The sequence below is a fragment of the Lithobates pipiens genome, unplaced genomic scaffold (assembly GCF_037356315.1).
Source record: "Lithobates pipiens isolate NorthernLeopardFrog02 unplaced genomic scaffold, aLitPip1_a1.2 Scaffold_13, whole genome shotgun sequence".
NCBI lineage: Eukaryota > Metazoa > Chordata > Amphibia > Anura > Ranidae > Lithobates > Lithobates pipiens.
In genome coordinates, this window is record NW_027507718.1 from 236,038,222 (window position 1) to 236,055,410 (window position 17,189).

General features: G+C 42.2%; 1 protein-coding gene across 14 annotated transcripts in view; it reads right to left on the reverse strand.

Moving 5' to 3' along the window:
- PTPN13 (protein tyrosine phosphatase non-receptor type 13) overlaps positions 1–17,189 on the reverse strand; it is a 413,328-nt gene that overhangs the window by 47,570 nt on the left and 348,569 nt on the right. For 8 of the 14 annotated variants that reach the window (XM_077476384.1, XM_077476379.1, XM_077476376.1 and 5 more), the window contains 7 exons: positions 9,113–9,275; positions 8,141–8,299; positions 7,874–8,036; positions 7,548–7,788; positions 6,039–6,097; positions 5,136–5,197; positions 4,208–4,363 (listed from right to left, as the gene is read on the reverse strand). In XM_077476384.1, coding sequence (XP_077332510.1) covers positions 4,208–4,363; positions 5,136–5,197; positions 6,039–6,097; positions 7,548–7,788; positions 7,874–8,036; positions 8,141–8,299; positions 9,113–9,275 — 1,003 coding nt within the window. Of the gene's footprint in view, positions 1–4,207; positions 4,364–5,135; positions 5,198–6,038; positions 6,098–7,547; positions 7,789–7,864; positions 8,037–8,140; positions 8,300–9,112; positions 9,276–17,189 lie in introns of all 14 variants that reach the window. The other 6 variants (XM_077476380.1, XM_077476375.1, XM_077476381.1 and 3 more) reach the window with 3 other exon arrangements.

The window sequence follows — 17,189 nt, forward strand, 5'->3', positions numbered from 1 at the left end:
CTGCAGGCATGGTACAGGAGATGGTCAGAGACTGCAGGCATGGTACAGGAGATGGTCAGAGACTGCAGGCATGGTACAGGAGATGGTCAGAGACTGCAGGCATGGTACAGGAGATGGTCAGAGACTGCAGGCATGGTACAGGAGATGGTCAGAGACTGCAGGCATGGTACAGGAGATGGTCAGAGACTGCAGACATGGTACAGGAGATGGTCAGAGACTGGGGACATGGTACAGGAGATGGTCAGAGACTGGGGACATGGTACAGGAGATGGTCAGAGACTGCAGGCATGGTACAGGAGATCAAAGCAGCCTCACCAGTTCCCCTCAGATGCAGCCTGCCTGATAAAAATACATGCACAGTGTTTTCCATGTATTCCCATGGCTTTAGTTCACACCATGCAGTCAGTTTCCGGTCCTGACTGCATGGTGTGAACTAGAGCCATTGGAATACATGGAAAACACTGTGCATGCATTTTGTGCAAAAAAAAATAAAAAAAGCACACGGAACTGCATCTGGTGTGAACTGGCCCCAAGCAAGCTACCTGGTTCCGTTCTAACAGACTTCTATTGGGAATGCTCATATCGTTACCTCTACTAGCAATAACTTAACCCTTCCCCATTCTATCACATGGCGATAAAAACCTAGCTGGGTCAAAATCAAGATTATTTTTTATTTTTTTTATATGGCCAATAAAGGGAGTACAGCCTTTGTCCTGTGACCTGGTTTATATAGCATGGCTACATTCACACAAGTGGCCAGAGGTAGATAGTTTCAGAGGCAAACAAATGACTTTTGGATGCAGCAGCACTGTGGGCACAAAAAACTTGATTTAGCTGCAGACAAAACTCTGCAATGCTTGCCCCGGACACACTCTTTCCCCCTCATGCAGCTTGCCAGTGTCTAAATGCAGCCTTACCCATGAGGAGCCCCGCCCCCATTTTCGGCCCCATTATCGGCAAGATTTTCCTTTCGGCAATTTGCCGAAAACACCATTTTCGGCCGATATGTTTCGGCGGCCGAAATTTCGATACATCCCTAGGTCAAACCTAAACATTCTCAACTTTGTATGCAATCAGGTTGGCCCTTGCACTACATTGTTGAAGGTAAATCTAAAGCAAATTGAACAAAAAACAAAATGTATAATGTATGGCCAACTTAAATATACTGAAACTCCACTCACTTTGCTTAAAGTGGATGTAAACCCTCACATACTCTATACCCAGTTAAGTGAACAGCCTCAGATGATACACAAGAATTAAACAAATCTCTCTACATACGTTTTACATGAATATCTGCGGTCTTCAGCTTTAAATATTCTTTAGAAAGTTCACACCATGTTTAAAGATTTTCTCTTCCTGTTCAGCACTGAGTGTGAAGTCTGGGCATACAGCCAAGTAGGCTGATTGGAGGAAAGATAACACACCCCCTCTTCCCATAGGCAGAGACTCTCAGAGCTGTTCTGTGAATAGGTAAGCTGTTTGCTAATCTATTTATAGCAACCTATTCAACACAAATTTTAGCCTGGTTTTATCATAATTGATAGAGAACTTGTCAGAAGTTATCATGCTGATAACAGAAGAATGGAGCAGGAGAAAGCCACTGGACTTAGTGCTTTGAAGAGAGATAACAAAACGCTTCAGATAGATGTGCCCAGCTCAAGTTTCAGGAATCGGGTTTACTTCCGCTTTAATGTCTATACCTCAAATTCCAGATCGGATTCTTGACTTGAGTTTTTGCAAAGCTTCATGCTGCCACGCATTCAAGGTTGTGGGCTCAGATTTCAATTTGGTCATGTTCCCAACAAGGGACAGAAATGCATAGTTTCATAATTCGCCCTCCACCAGATTAATAATTTATATCTTTTCATAAGTTAATTTGAGAACATTGTTTCTTTGATGCTCGAAGATGCATGAATTAAACATCCCTTTCATATAGAGTTTGTCCTTTACTCAAGTTTAGATAATTTTTTTATTTCAGCACCCTTAATTACTAACACTGTGGGTTCTGAAATAAATCCTATTACATGGCCAGATCACGTGTCCATCTATATTGACTAGTTGATCTCTAATCACCACATAAAACATGTCATTGGTGTTTGAACAAAAGACTATCCAAGAGCAACATTTCCAGGACTTGATAACATTTTTCAGCTTAAGGGCTCAGTGCAAAGCAATGCATCTCTGCTGGCACTCAATTAAACAGATATGAACCAGGCTAAAGCCTCTCTGCAAAGTCAGTTGCACAGAACTTAACAGTAACTACTCTATGCTCCCTTAGTGACTCATTTGTGGGAAGTTGATTTACTTAAGGAAAAAATTAAAGCTCTGGAAATGCAAACCATAGTGAAATCACTTCTGTGGGCTAAACAAATTTATGAATATTTTAATAAACTCCAGAGAATGCTGGTGAACAAACTTAGACTGCATTCTCTACCCCAACTTATTGTCTTCAAGCCATGGCCAAGACTTTTGGGGACCTCTATAACAAACTCTATACCTATCTTACCCAGATAACCATGGATAACCATATCCACCTATACTGTACGCCAAGACAAGGATTTTACAGGTAAAAAATCCTTAGTTTGTGGCTTCCTAGGCCTTAATGCACATTTAAATTTTTAAGGAGATGGTAGCCCTTCAGCAGGGATGATGTTTGCTTTATACAAGTAAATGCGCAGAGAAGAGGCGCCTCTGGATGTAGAATTAAAACCAATTTTAATCACACATAACAAAAATCAGGCAACTCACATTTTGGAGGTGAAAAATGAGCATTGCTTTTACTCAATGCTCATTTTTAACCTAAAAAATGTGAGTTGCATGATTTTTGTTATGTGTGATTAAAAGTGGTTTTAATTCAACACCCAGAGGCGCCTCTTCTCTTGTATTATGATTTTTCCTTTCTCTGGAGATGGGCTTTAGGTTTGGGATAAATATCAGCTGAGTGTGCTTGCCCCTATACGAGATCCTCTTAGCAAGATGAGGAACCATTCCTTCTCCTCCTCTTCGTGAATTATAGAATCTGTAAGAGGGGAATCAGAGGTGGTCTCTGGAGAAGAGGTGAGGCAGACTGCCTGCATCCGATCTGAGGCCTCTATAACAGGGCCAATAGCCTACACATAAAATCAGACATAGCAGCTGAAAATTTCTCTCTGCAAAGACAGGAGGAGGGTGTGTCAGAAGGATCTAGGGAGGCCTCTGAGGCAGACTTAGACTGGGGACAGTGATTAACACTACCATAATCAGGATTGGTAGAGGAGATGTTACAGACTTCCCCTGAACCATTATCAGAGTGTGAGCTGGCAAGACCTGCTAACTCATTCACCTTGAGCCTTTGGTCTGCCATGTGTACTAAGGATCAACCCAACAGGGGTACACACCACCCAATTGCTGTGCTGTGTAGCAAAGAGGAGACAGGGAGTGTATACATCAGTTGATCACATGCTCCAGAGAGTAAAATGGTGCTGATCTGTATGGGGTGCTTGTCCACAAACTGAAGCCTCAAAGATTATGTGAGCAGCTAGTGTCTTACTAGAAGATTCTGGACACTAAAAAATTGAAAAGAAAAAACAAAAGATAAAGGTTTGCATCTCTCCAAGCAAAAAGAAGACATTTATACATCTAGGGGCTTTAGCAATAATCCCATGCTCCAATACCAAGAGGTTGTGTCTATGTAGTGTATTCAGATAAGCAATGCCAACCTAATTATTTTTCTTGTGACAAGTTTGCAAATGACACTACCATGTCAAAGCTATTGTGTAGCATGCAACAGAAGCTGGTCTAACTACCCCAGTGTCAGAATAGAATAGAACACCTGGAGAACTTTGCATCAACTTCGCTTGTGTTGAGACAGGGATCTCTGTCTTTTTGTTCCATCCACTGATTAAATGACAAAAAAAAACAAAAAACATTATGTGTGTGTGTGTGTGTGTATATACCCAGGTTAACTCTAATCTTTGCAATGAAACGGATACCACACAATAAAGTGCTGGAGACAGAAAACTGCTTAATGCCTAAAAACTGGAAGAAAAAGTGGTTCAGGGTTGATTTACCTATATATTGGAAGGTTCATTAAGCTGCCGAGAATCCAACAAATATGTTTGTTATGCTCTAGGGGGCCATCATAAATTGATAGCAATAGAAGGGTCTTCAGAAACATAGCATCTAAAGAGATAAAAATTGAGAAGCTACTGGACTCAAGAAAAGTTACCTTAAGTAATCTGTCTCCAACCTGCAAGTTCCCCTCTATGTCAGCTACACCCCCAGGACTGATGGATTTCACAAATATACCATATTCGCCTCCTATCAGGGAAAATCCCAGTTCTCCAGAGGCAGGCTTTTCCAAAACAACATGAACTATGCCAGCCTTTAGGAACACAAAGAAAAAAAGGCAGATTTAGACAAAGCTATTTAATGTGCAGTTGAAGAAAGGTTTAACTTGATATTGGTTCTCCCTTTTGCTATAATTGACATGGCTTATATAGGACTCCCTGACACATACATACCCTGTGGCACTATGTAAATGGAGAGGCGCTAGAAACATTTAATCCCTTACAATCTCTACTCCAGAACTAAAAAAATGAAATATTTAATAGATTAACATGTTGATTTTTTGCTATTTGGTAACATGAGAACTAACCTCGGAATATTAGATTCATTATATTTAGAGCATAAGCATCCAGAACACTTAACAGACAGTTCGTCAGGGTTTTTAAACCAAATTATAAGGCTATCATAGTGATACTCTTGAAAAGCAATTACATAAAGCTGGCTTGTAATTCATGTTACTATTAAGAAAATATAGATATTCAATCACTGTGTAAGGGCTCATTTACACATAGGTCGACACTGAATGAGCGCCAGTCACCACTAGGACACATTGAAAATAATTGTTCTCTATGTGCCCCACTCGAATTGCAACGCAGCCCAGAGGCACGATGCAGTGAGCTACAGTAAATTGCAGACCTGTATTTTACCTCATTGCACAGGTAAGCACCGCATATTGCCTCACAGCAGCATAAAGTACTGCGCTGCTTTACAGAGACAGTTTGTGCACTTCAGATAAAGTTTTTAGTGTTTGACTTGTACATCTTTGTGTATTAACAAGAAATCAACTTAAACCAAATAAAAATGGTTACCTCTGGAGAATATACATCTGAATTATCTTCTATCCGCCTAAATCGTTCCCCACCAGAATAGCCTATAGTCAATAAGGAAACAATGAAGGATCATTTGGATATGCATATTATAGCCTTATACAATATTACAGAATTATATAAATGCAACTTCAGACATTTTACTGTAAAAGCCCAACTCGGGGCAAATAAATGTATCCCTTGCAGTGGGTATGTGCCTGCACTAAAAGGATTATTTGTTTATGTTTAGGAAAATGATATACATGATCCTCCACTAATTCCCACAGCATCTGCTCCCCCATGCATCACCGATGTAGGGTCCTAATGTTGTCAAGACCAGAGCAGGGTCCATAGCCCTGCGATAGGCATGAGGACACAGAGGGACAGTACACCGCCAGATCATGGGAGATCGCCACCTGCCAGGGGAGCAGAGGATCAGGTAAGCAAAACGGTTTCTCCACTCCCCTAGCCAGATCAAGCTGTTAACCCTTGCAGTGCGGGCACAGACCCAGTGAAGGGGATTTTTTTTTTGCTCAGAGATGAGCTTTAAAAGTTTTCCTAGTAGTATCCAAATAGAGGGATTTGGAGAGCTCCTGAAATAAAAAATCATCTTTAACCCTTGGCAGGGCTCTGCCTCCAAATTTGTACTTGATGTCACAGACAATTTTTCTATTTGTAACGTGCTTACAGCACTGTCACTTGGTGAGTCCAGTGATATGTAGCAAGGAAGGCATTTGCTGCTGAGGAGAGGGGAGTTAAAGTGAAATTGTGGCTTTACACCATGCAAACAAATAAACATTTAAGATGAGAAAGGATACATCAGCAGTGACAATCTTTGGAAGCACAGAAAAAATACACACAATGTATAGAATTATAACAATTTATTTGAAGAAAATGTAGATTTACCGTTAACTTTAGAAGGTTTTGAAAGTTCTTTATTGCTTTGCATCACAGGGTTGCCTTCCCTAATAAAAAATAAATAAAAATATTATATTTCTGTAGAAATTAACCATATGAGCTAAAGAAATTACATTGCTATGCACATAATGTTAAAAAGGACACATTATTTTGTTTTTATGAGGTCTTCCAAGATGCATTCTGTGAATGACTTGTTGCAAGAAGATCCCACCAAGTTCAAACTAAAGTAGATGCCCCTGTTTTAAAGCAGAACTAAAATGTACTTTTGCCTTCCCTGGTCCCCCCTCCCTAATCGACATGCTAATAAAACATGTTATTATTGCATTAAATTATGCTTATTTTAGACTCAGTGATGTCGTCACTAGGTCTTTGTGCTGCTCTATGCAATGCAGGCAGCCTGTACATAGCTGGCAAAAAACATCATAGCACCCTGCCACAGTACCCCTCTCATGTGTCCTCAGCCCTAATGCAAGCAGTGGACTGGCTTTAAGAAGAAGTTATGCAAAAATCGAAATGGCTTAAAGTGATCGTAAACACTTACATATACCCAGTAAAGTAACTAAGTTGTGAAAGAAAAGCAGTAGTTATTGGAGGGGAGAAAAGGAAAGGAAGGGACCCCCCCTTGCACAGGAACAGACCTGAGGTGGTCAATCACAGGCCGTGCTGCTCCCCATCAACTTTTTTCTCTTGGTGTCAGGAAAAGTTAGAAGTGACTCCTGCAGATAGCAGTGGAAGGAGGCAGCAAACAGTGAGTCTGAATGCCGATCTCCAGAAAAAATAAAATAGTCCACTAGACCTGAACAAGCCTTTACATAATAAAGACATAATTCCATAATTTGCGCAGACTTTTTTTTTTTTTTTTTACAAAAGTGGAATTTGAATCTGAAATCTATGGGCTTCTCTGGACACTGGGAATGTCTGTAAAAGGCAAAGAAAAGAAAAGCTTATAGAGAAAAATAAAACATTTTTTTTTCAAACAGTTGTGACCTCCCTGTCATGCATTACAGCCATGATGGAAATAAAGCAAGGCTTTGCAGGGAGAAGTGTTTTTTATGAGCAGTATCAAGCAACTTTCCACTTAGGACCAAGCAGACATACCAGTTCACCAATACTGTTGGAAAGATGAGCCCTTTTGATCAAAGCCAGCCCACGTATCATTTTAGAACACATGTATTTAGCCAAGTGAGTAAACTGCACATCATTATACTTTGCAGTGTGTGAATTTATAGAGAACTGTAAGCTCTGGAATGCATAACCCCTCCATATTCTGGTTTAATGTGTGCAGCAGTTTTTTTTTTGCCAATAGAAAGCATTGCAGAATATACCGGCATCATATATACAATATAACAACAATGTAAATGGAAATGCAGTACAGGTAAACTAAAAAAGAAAATGTATGTGCTATCCATTAAATGTATATAAATGAACGAGACAGGCATACCAGTATCCTTATATGATTTTACATTGCAATAAAAAGTAAAAAATTTGATTAAGTACCTTGTTGCTTTTAGCACAACAACTGGTAGAGCCGATTCAAGGGCACGCTTTGCTTCATCTAGTGTCATATTTAAAGTGCTTTCTCCATTGATATAATGGATGATATCCAGCATTTTCAAGCTCCCTTCTTGATCAACAACTGAGCCTGGTTTGATATTTTCTATATAAATAACTTGGGAGGGGCTATCGGGGCCTCCTGAGAGTGACAGGCCTGTATGGGAGCAGAATGATGAATATAAAGCTGCAATAAAGCAACAAGGTAAAAAACATTTTCACACATAGAGAAAAGGCAACAAAAATACAAATGTACGTCCTACCTAAAATACCTTTGTGGCATGTCAGAGTGACATCAGACAGGAGATGAGCCGGAAACTGTGGTTTAGGAATTTCTAAGACCCGGCCAAGTACAAGGCGGACTGTTTTGGGTGCTGCTCGGAGTAGATTTACTGCTTCAGTATGACTCATATTTGAGACATCTACATCATTAACCTGCAACAGTATACAAAAGTATTAAAATCAAAAAAGTCATTTTTTAAGCATCTGTTCTGCTCTTATAAAAGATTACAACAAAGAAGCAGTAGACATATACCAACCTTAATAAGTCTATCACCAGGTTGCAGACGTCCATCACTTTTGGCTGGATCTTGTATGATGTCATGAATGTAGCAGCCAACACAATCATTGGCTTTGGTCACTGTGAAGCCTAGGCTCCCTTTTTCAGATTTAGTCAGAGTGACACGCAGCTCCACCTCCTGAAAAAAAACATTAGATATTAAAGCGTTTGTTACCTCCAACACTTCATTGCCTGATGTGACTGCTGTACAATGTACTTGTATGAGAAAGGCTCCTGTTCTCTTTTTATTGCTTCCTTTATGTGAAATCACTGGTCATCCTGCTAGTTTCCTTGCTTTCCTAATAAAAACTGGCCACACTAAGCAGTAGAACACACCATGGTAAGTTCTCTAGCTATGCTCTCCTCCAATCATCAGACTTGTCCTGATATGCCCCCCCGCTGCAAAACCATTCACTGGGAAGCCCAGTGTGCTGCTGCTTCTACTCTCCCCCCCCCCCCCAGCTCCTATACAGCTGAGAACAGAGGGAATGTGATCACTTATAAAAAAAAAAAAGGGAAAAAAGGTATTTATAATTTTTCTTCTTTATATCTATACAAAAATGTTTTGCCTTTCATCTCTATTTAAACTGAAAGGTTTGTTTTATAAGGTGATTGTTTACAATCACGTTAAGCCATAAAAAATAATAAAAAAATAATAATATAAGTACCCAACTGGCTCCCAGCAGTGACCCTTCCTTTTACAGACTATGTGGGTAGCATTATATACAGTTAAAAATGAATTTGATAGTTGTTTTTAATAAATACATAAATGCAATGCAGTAATGAGGTCACATATTAACAAACAAACAAGTGTGAAATCTGCTATTTTGTTAGTAAAGTGACACGTAAACCATGTCTACATATTTTCCAGCATGGATTGCTTTAAAATGTAAAAAGGTAGTAAATCTACTGATGCTTCCAGACTTGAGAGAAAGTGCAAGTAAAAACTCACTGGCTCATAATCCTCAAGGTCTTTCAGTCTAAGACTTTTGAAAGATGACGGGTCTTCAAGAAGCGACTTTGAATTAATTAAGTAAGCACCAGAATCCAACAGGTGGGGGATGCTGTCACTGGGACTTGGAGTCAATTCGAGTGAAACAGGTGATGGAGGGTTGCTGTAATAGGAAAAACGTCATCAAACAACTATCTTTTATACAGTCTATACATCTGCAATACTACATTTCTGCTTTTTTCTAAATATTTAATTGTGCTATTAAATAATCCTTAAATTACTACTCTTAACCACCTCAATACAGGGCACTTACACCCCCTTCCTGCCCAGACCTATTTTCAGCTTTCAGCGCTCTCACTCTTTGAATGACAATTACTCAGTCATGCAACACTGTACCCATATGAAATTTTCGTCCTTTTTTCACACAAAGAGAGCTTTCTTTTGGTGGCATTTAATCACTAGTGGGTTTTTTATTTTTTTGTGCTATCAATAAAAAAAGATTGTACATTTTGTGAAAAAATGCCTGTCTTTGTTTCTGTCATAAAAGTTTGCAAATTAGTAATTTTTCTTCATTCATTTTGGCCAAACTTTATACTGCTACATATCTTTGGTAAAAATACCCAAATTAGTGTATATTATTTGTTCTTTGTGAAAGTTAGAGAGTCTACAAACTATGGGGCCAATCACTGAAAATTGATCACATCTGATCAGGCCTTCAGTACATCAGGTGCATCTCATTTCTTGAGACATTAACAAGTCAGGAAAATACATATACTCCCCAAATTACCCCTTTTTAGAGAGTAGACATTACAATGCATTAACCACTTGCCGACCGCCTAACGCCGATGTACGTCGGCAGAATGGCACGGGCAGGCATAAGCACGTACATGTACGTGATTTGCCTCCCGCGGGTCGGGGGCCCGATCGGGCCCCCGCCCGGTGCCTGCGGCGGTCGGTTTTCGTTCGGGAGCGATCCCGGACGAGGGGACGGCCATTCATTCATGGCCACCCCCTCGCGATCGCTCCCGACGAATAGAAATCCCCGGTGACATCACTTCCTCTCCTGTAATGTAAACACAGGAGAGGAAGTGATGTATTCTCTCCTCCGTGTCGGTATTTTTCGTTCCGACACGGAGGAGAGCGGATCAGTGAGTTGCACCAACACATCCCACACACAGTAGAACATGCCAGGCACACTCACACCCCCCCTTTACCCCCCGATCACCCCCCCAATTACCCCTGCCCCCCAGTCACAGTGACACCAATGTCATTTTTTTTTTTTTTTTTTTTTTTTTTGCATTGGTGTCATTTGTGACTGTAATAACTGTTAGGGCAGTTAGAGTTAGCCCCCTTTAGTTCTAATGTACCCCCCTAACCCCCCCAATAAAGGTTTAACCCCGTGATCACCCCCCGTCGCCAGTGTCACTAAGGCTGGGTTCACATTGCAGCGGTTTATGAGAACGAATGTGATTCGCACCGCACTGCAGTGCAAATCACATCCGATCTCTGTGCGATTCGAGTTCAGCCATTCGCCGCACCCGCCGCACCCGCCACACCCGCCGCACCCGCCGCAAATTCGCACGGGACCCTTTTTTTGGCCCGCAGCAGAATCGGATCGCATGGGTGTTCACACCATGCGATCCGAGTTTGCAGATCGCACTGCGATATGCGAACTGATCTGGGGGTGTCAGTAACATTTCACTGACACTCCCAGCAGTTCGCATAGGGCAGTGTGAACTGCCGCCGGGAGGCATGCGATGCGGGAACCCGCCGCGGATTCGCGGCGTTTCCGCATCGCTCCAGTGTGAACCCAGCCTAATAAGCGATCATTTTTCTGATCGCCGTATTAGTGTCCCAGGTGACGCTAGTTAGGCAGGTAGGTATTTAGGTTCGCCGCAGCTTTTTATAGCGCCAGGGACCCCCATATACTACCGCATAAAGCCCCCTGATTGCCCCCTAGTTAACCCTTTCACCAGTGATCACCATATAACTGTTACAGGTGACGCTGGTTGGTTAGTTATTTTTTTATAGTTTCAGGGCACCCGCCATTTATTACCTAATAAAGGTTTAACCCCCTGATCACCCGGCGGGTGTCATTTGTGACTAATAACTGTTAGGGCAGTTAGGGTTAGCCCCCTTTAGTTCTAAGGTACCCCCCTAACCCCCCCAATAAAGGTTTAACCCCGTGATCACCCCCCGTCGCCAGTGTCACTAAGGCTGGGTTCAGATTGCAGCGGTTTGAGAACGGATGTGATTCGCACTGCAGTGCAAATCACATCCGATCTCTGTGCGATTCGAGTTCAGCCATTCGCCGCACCCGCCACACCCGCCGCACCCGCCGCAAATTCGCACGGGACCCTTTTTTTGGCCCGCAGCAGAATCGGATCGCATGGGTGTTCACACCATGCGATCCGAGTTTGCAGATCGCACTGCGATATGCGAACTGATCTGGGGGTGTCAGTAACATTTCACTGACACTCCCAGCAGTTCGCATAGGGCAGTGTGAACTGCCGCCGGGAGGCATGCGATGCGGGAACCCGCCGCGCATTCGTGGCGTTCCCGCATCGCTCCAGTGTGAACCCAGCCTAATAAGCGATCGTTTTTCTGATCGCTGTATTAGTGTCACAGGTGACGCTAGTTAGGCAAGTAGGTATTTAGGTTCGCCGCAGCTTTTTATAGCGCCAGGGACCCCCATATACTACCGCATAAAGCCCCCTGATTGCCCCCTAGTTAACCCTTTCACCAGTGATCACCATATAACTGTTACAGGTGACGCTGGTTGGTTAGTTATTTTTTTATAGTTTCAGGGCACCCGCCATTTATTACCTAGTCTCACTAGTGTACCCCTAAATTTAGGGGTGTCTACTTTCCAAAATGGGGTCATTTGGGGGGGGTTTGTGCCATCTTGGCATTTTATGGCCTTCAAAACTGTAACGCCCTTAGAAAGCCTGAAGGCGGTGCTTGGTTTTCGGGGCCCCGTACGCGGCTAGGCTCCCAAAAAGTCCCACATATGTGGTATCCCCGTACTCAGGAGAAGCAGCAGAATTTATTTTGGGGTGTCATTTCACATATGCCCATGGCATGCGTGAGCAATATATCATTTAGTGACAACTTTGTGAAAAAAAAAAAAAAAAAAAAAAAGTTTGTAATTTTCCCGCAACTTGTGGCAAAATATAAAATATTCCATGGACTCAACATGCCTCTCAGCAAATAGCTTGGGGTGTCTACTTTCTAAAATGGGGTCATTTGTGGGGGTTTTGTGCCATCTTGGCATTTTATGGCCTTCAAAACTGTAATAGGTAGTGAGGAGTGAAGTCAAATATTTACGCCCTTAGAAAGCCTGAAGGCGGTGCTTGGTTTTCGGGGCCCCGTACGCGGCTAGGCTCCCAAAAAGTCCCACATATGTGGTATCCCCGTACTCAGGAGAAGCAGCAGAATTTATTTTGGGGTGTCATTTCACATATGCCCATGGCATGTGTGAGCAATATATCATTTAGTGACAACTTTGTGAAAAAAAAAAAAAAAAAAAAAAGTTTGTAATTTTCCCGCAACTTGTGGCAAAATATAAAATATTCCATGAACTCAACATGCCTCTCAGCAAATAGCTTGGGGTGTCTACTTTCTAAAATGGGGTCATTTGTGGGGGTTTTGTGCCATCTTGGCATTTTATGGCCTTCAAAACTGTAATAGGTAGTGAGAAGTGAACTCAAAAATTTACGCCCTTAGAAAGCCTGAAGGCGGTGCTTGGTTTTCGGGGCCCCGTACGCGGCTAGGCTCCCAAAAAGTCCCACATATGTGGTATCCCCGTACTCAGGAGAAGCAGCAGAATTTATTTTGGGGTGTCATTTCACATACGCCCATAGCATGTGTGAGCAATATATCATTTAGTGACAACTTTGTGTAAAAAAAAAAAAAAAATTTTTTTTTTGTCATTATTCAATCGCTTGAGGCAAAAAAATAAAATATTCAATGGGCTCAACATGCCTCTTATCAATTTCCTTAGGGGGTCTACTTTCCAAAATGGGGTCATTTGGGGGGGTTTTGTACTGCCCTGCCATTTTAGCACCTCAAGAAATGAGATAGGCAGTCGTAAACTAAAAGCTGCGTAAATTCCAGAAAACGTACCTTAGTTTGTAGATGTGACAACTTTTGCGCAAACCAATAAATATACAATTATTGACTTTTTTTTTACCAAAGACATGTGGCTGAATACATTTTGGCCTAAATGTATGACTAAAATTGAGTTTATTGGATTTTTCTAATAACAAAAAGTAGAAAATATCATTTTTTTTCAAAATTTGCGGTCTTTTTACGTTTATATCGCAAAAAATAAAAATCGCAGAGGCAATCAAATACCATCAAAAGAAAGCTCTATTTGTGGGAAGAAAAGGACGCAAATTTTGTTTGGGTACAACATTGCATGACCGCGCAATTACCAGTTAAAGCAGCGCAGTGCCAAAGTGTAAAAAGACCTCTGGTCATTTACCAGCAAAATGGTCCGGTCTGAAAGTGGTTAAGTATGTGGCATGGTGAGTTTTTTTTTAAGTTGTAGTTTTTTCTCACAATTCTTTGCTAAATTAAGATTTTTTATTTTTTTTTCAAAATTGTCATATCAAGATATTTCTCACACGCAGCATATGCATACAACAAATTACACCCCAAAATACATTTTGCTACTCTTCCAGAGTATGGCAATACCACGTGTGAGACTTTTAGACAGGCTGGCCACATACAAAGGCCCAACATTGAAGTAGCACCTTCAGGCTTTCTACGAGAATAAATGACATCTCATTTCTCAACCACCTATTATACTTTTGAAGGCCCTGGAGCACCAGGACAATGGAAACACCCACAAAATGACCCCATTTTGGAAAGCAACACATCATGTATAAAGCAAAAATTATACCCCAAAATACATTCTGCTACTCTTCCCAAGTATAGCGAAACCACATGTGCAAGACTTTTACACAGCCTGGCCTCAAACAAAGATCCAACATTGTAGTAGTACCTTCAGGCGTTCTAGGAGCATAAATTACACATCTCATTTCATTCCTACCCATCACACTTTTGAAGGTCCTGGAGCACCAGGACAGTGGAATTACCCACAAAATGACCCCATTTTGGAAAGTAAACACCCCGACGTATATTCTATGAGGCATGGGCTGCAGATAGGTACTCAGGTAACTGGGGCTGGAGACAGGTACTCGGGCACTCTGATGGGCTGGTGACAGGTACTCTGATGGGCTGGTGACAGGTACTCGGATACTCGGATGAACTGCGACAGGTACCAGAAATTTTATTATTTTTTTTGCATTTCATCAAGAGCACATCATCGAGCATGACGTCTTGTGGGCCTCCTCCACCTATTTGCCACAGGATCCCTGCGTGGACTCCCAGGGGCCCACAACAGTATGATCCCTGATTCCAGAGGATCACCTGCTGTGCTCCCGTGGAGATAGGGCATCCTTGTGTGTCCGGAAAAAGAGTTGTTGCTCTTTCCCGGTGGGACTTCGGCCCCCACTGTGTCACGACTTTGCGGATGGGTGCCCAATGTATGTAATGGGCACCCCTTGGGGCGTGTGTTTGCGGTGGCCCCTCTGTCTGTAGGCCGTTGGCGTTGGGCGGGACTTCGATGGAGAGGCGGCGCTCCCTCTGTGATACAGCATTCCCCCACGGCATCCGCTTTGTGGCATCACATCACATCACACGTCGCACCCACCTGACAGGCTGGGGTGGGGTATAAATAGACTCATGCGGCGTAATTTACGCTGCTGGAGTCCCAGGGAGCCCTACACCTCATGCAGCTGCTAACAGGAAAATCTATCGAAATTTATTTTCTTCATTTATGGTTTCTTCTATAGTCCATTTTGCTTTAAAGTCTTTGTACCCACGTACCAAATAGCATGTGAAGGCAAGTTTTTCTTTTATCATATAAGCAAGAACGCTTAAATAATTGAATTTATAAAGGGACCTTATTACAACTATACTGTCTCACTTAGGCCCTAATGTTACTTTACTTTCAGAGACCTGACTCTGGCTCTACACCGCTTAAACAATCATTGCTGTCAGCTGCATGCGATTATAAGCTCCTATTTATCCATTTAAAAGAGGTTTCTTATGTAAGCATATAACCCTTTTTTTCTGCTGAAGGATTTAATATCCTAATTAAATATAAATATAGACATGCACTAAGATTGACATGTCATACTAACATTTTTGATTGATTCACATGAAACATTGGTTTTAAAATCATACACAAGTTATTTAGGCCTCTCTCTGTGGGTGATCCAGCTTAGTTGGGAGTTTCCTGCGGGCAGGAGCATTTGTGTCCAGAAATTTGCACGAATATCAGTTACCCACTGCAGATCCGGCTCCGAGTCCCCAAAACATTGGGGCTAGAACCTCTGGTTGGGAAATTTTCTCAGTAATAATACAATTTTACTACCTAATCACATTTTAATTTCATAACCGTCTTCACAACATACTAGATGAAACTAAACACACAGTTCATAAATCTTGGAAACAATTCACATATGTGTTTGAACACTTGTCAAGCAGAATAGCCATGTGCCGGACCTCACTTTTCTACACTACAGATAAAGCCTATACAGCTTGGTCAGAATCTTGTCCTAGCCTGTGACTAGATAGTGAAAAATAATCAGAAAATCAATGTGACCACTCTAGGACTCTTGCATTTTAGCTAATCATGTTAGCCTGACAGGACTATTCAGTTCAGTAGGGCCTAACTGACTTAGGCCCCTTTCACACATGCGGACCGTATGTCCGTATTTCAACCATCCATTTGCGGATGAAGTACGGACATACATGCATCCCTATGGGATAGTGGGTATCTGCAGATGAACATCCGCAGACACCCAATATTGTCCGCCTCCGCTATGGTCCGATTCTGCAGACGGAGGAAAATCCTATTTTTCTATCCGTCTGCAGAGCCGATCGGATGAACGCGGATAGATGGTCCATGTTCATCCGATTTCCCATAGAGGAGAGCAGAGATCGGACAGGGCAGTCCGTGCACACTGTGAGTACTTAGAGTACGACACAGGCTCTTTAAAGGGGTTGTAAACCCTTGTGGAGCAGCCCCCAGAGCCCCCCCTTTACTTACCCAAACCCAGTCTTTCCAACGAGAATGAGCCCAGCAGCTCCAGCCACTGTCTCGGATCCTCATTGGACAGATAGCAGCAGGAGCCATTGGCTCCTGCTGCTGTCAATCAAATAAAATGACATGGGGCTGAGTCCTTCTGTCTGTCAATGGACACAGCAGCAGGACTTGGGAGCCCACCTGCACGAGTGCCCCCTAGGAAAAGGGGTCTCTGAGGGGGCATTCAATGTGGGGAGGAGGCAGGAGTGCCGCTGAGGGACCCCAGAAGAAGAGGATCGGGGCCATTCTGTGCAAAACCTTTGAACAGAGGAGGTAAGTATAACCTGTTTAAAAAAAAAAAATAACAAACGACGAACCTTTAAAACCCTTTAATCCTGATGATTTGGCTATATGCAGTTACCTTCAGGTGACTGGACAATGAAAAAAAAATAAAAAAAATAAAAAATAAAAAGGTATATGGGCAGCCCTCTATGTAATCACTCCCACTAGCCTCAGTTTTGTATTAAGCAATATGAAAAGCATAAGAACAGAGGGGAGGGACTTGTGTCCCGTACTGTACTCCAAGAAATGGATTTTGCTGGTAAGTCAAAAAATATGATTTTACCTGTAAAATCCTTTTCTTTGAAGTACACCACGGGACACAGAGCCATAGTAGTTACTATGTGGGTCATAGGCCACCTTCAGGTGATGGACACTGGCACGCCCTAAGACAAAAAGTGCCCTCCCTATATAGCCAAGACATACACGTGTATACCAAAGAAGGGAGGGAGCTCTGTGTCCCGTGATGTACTTCAAAGAAAAGGATTTTTACAGGTAAGCAGGTATAAAAATCCTATTTTCTTATCGTACATCACAGGACACAGAGCCATAGTAGTTAGTATGTGGGATTTCTTGTAACAATGGCAACTGACAGAGACTAGAGGACTTATACTGCAGCCTGCAGTACACTGCGTCCAA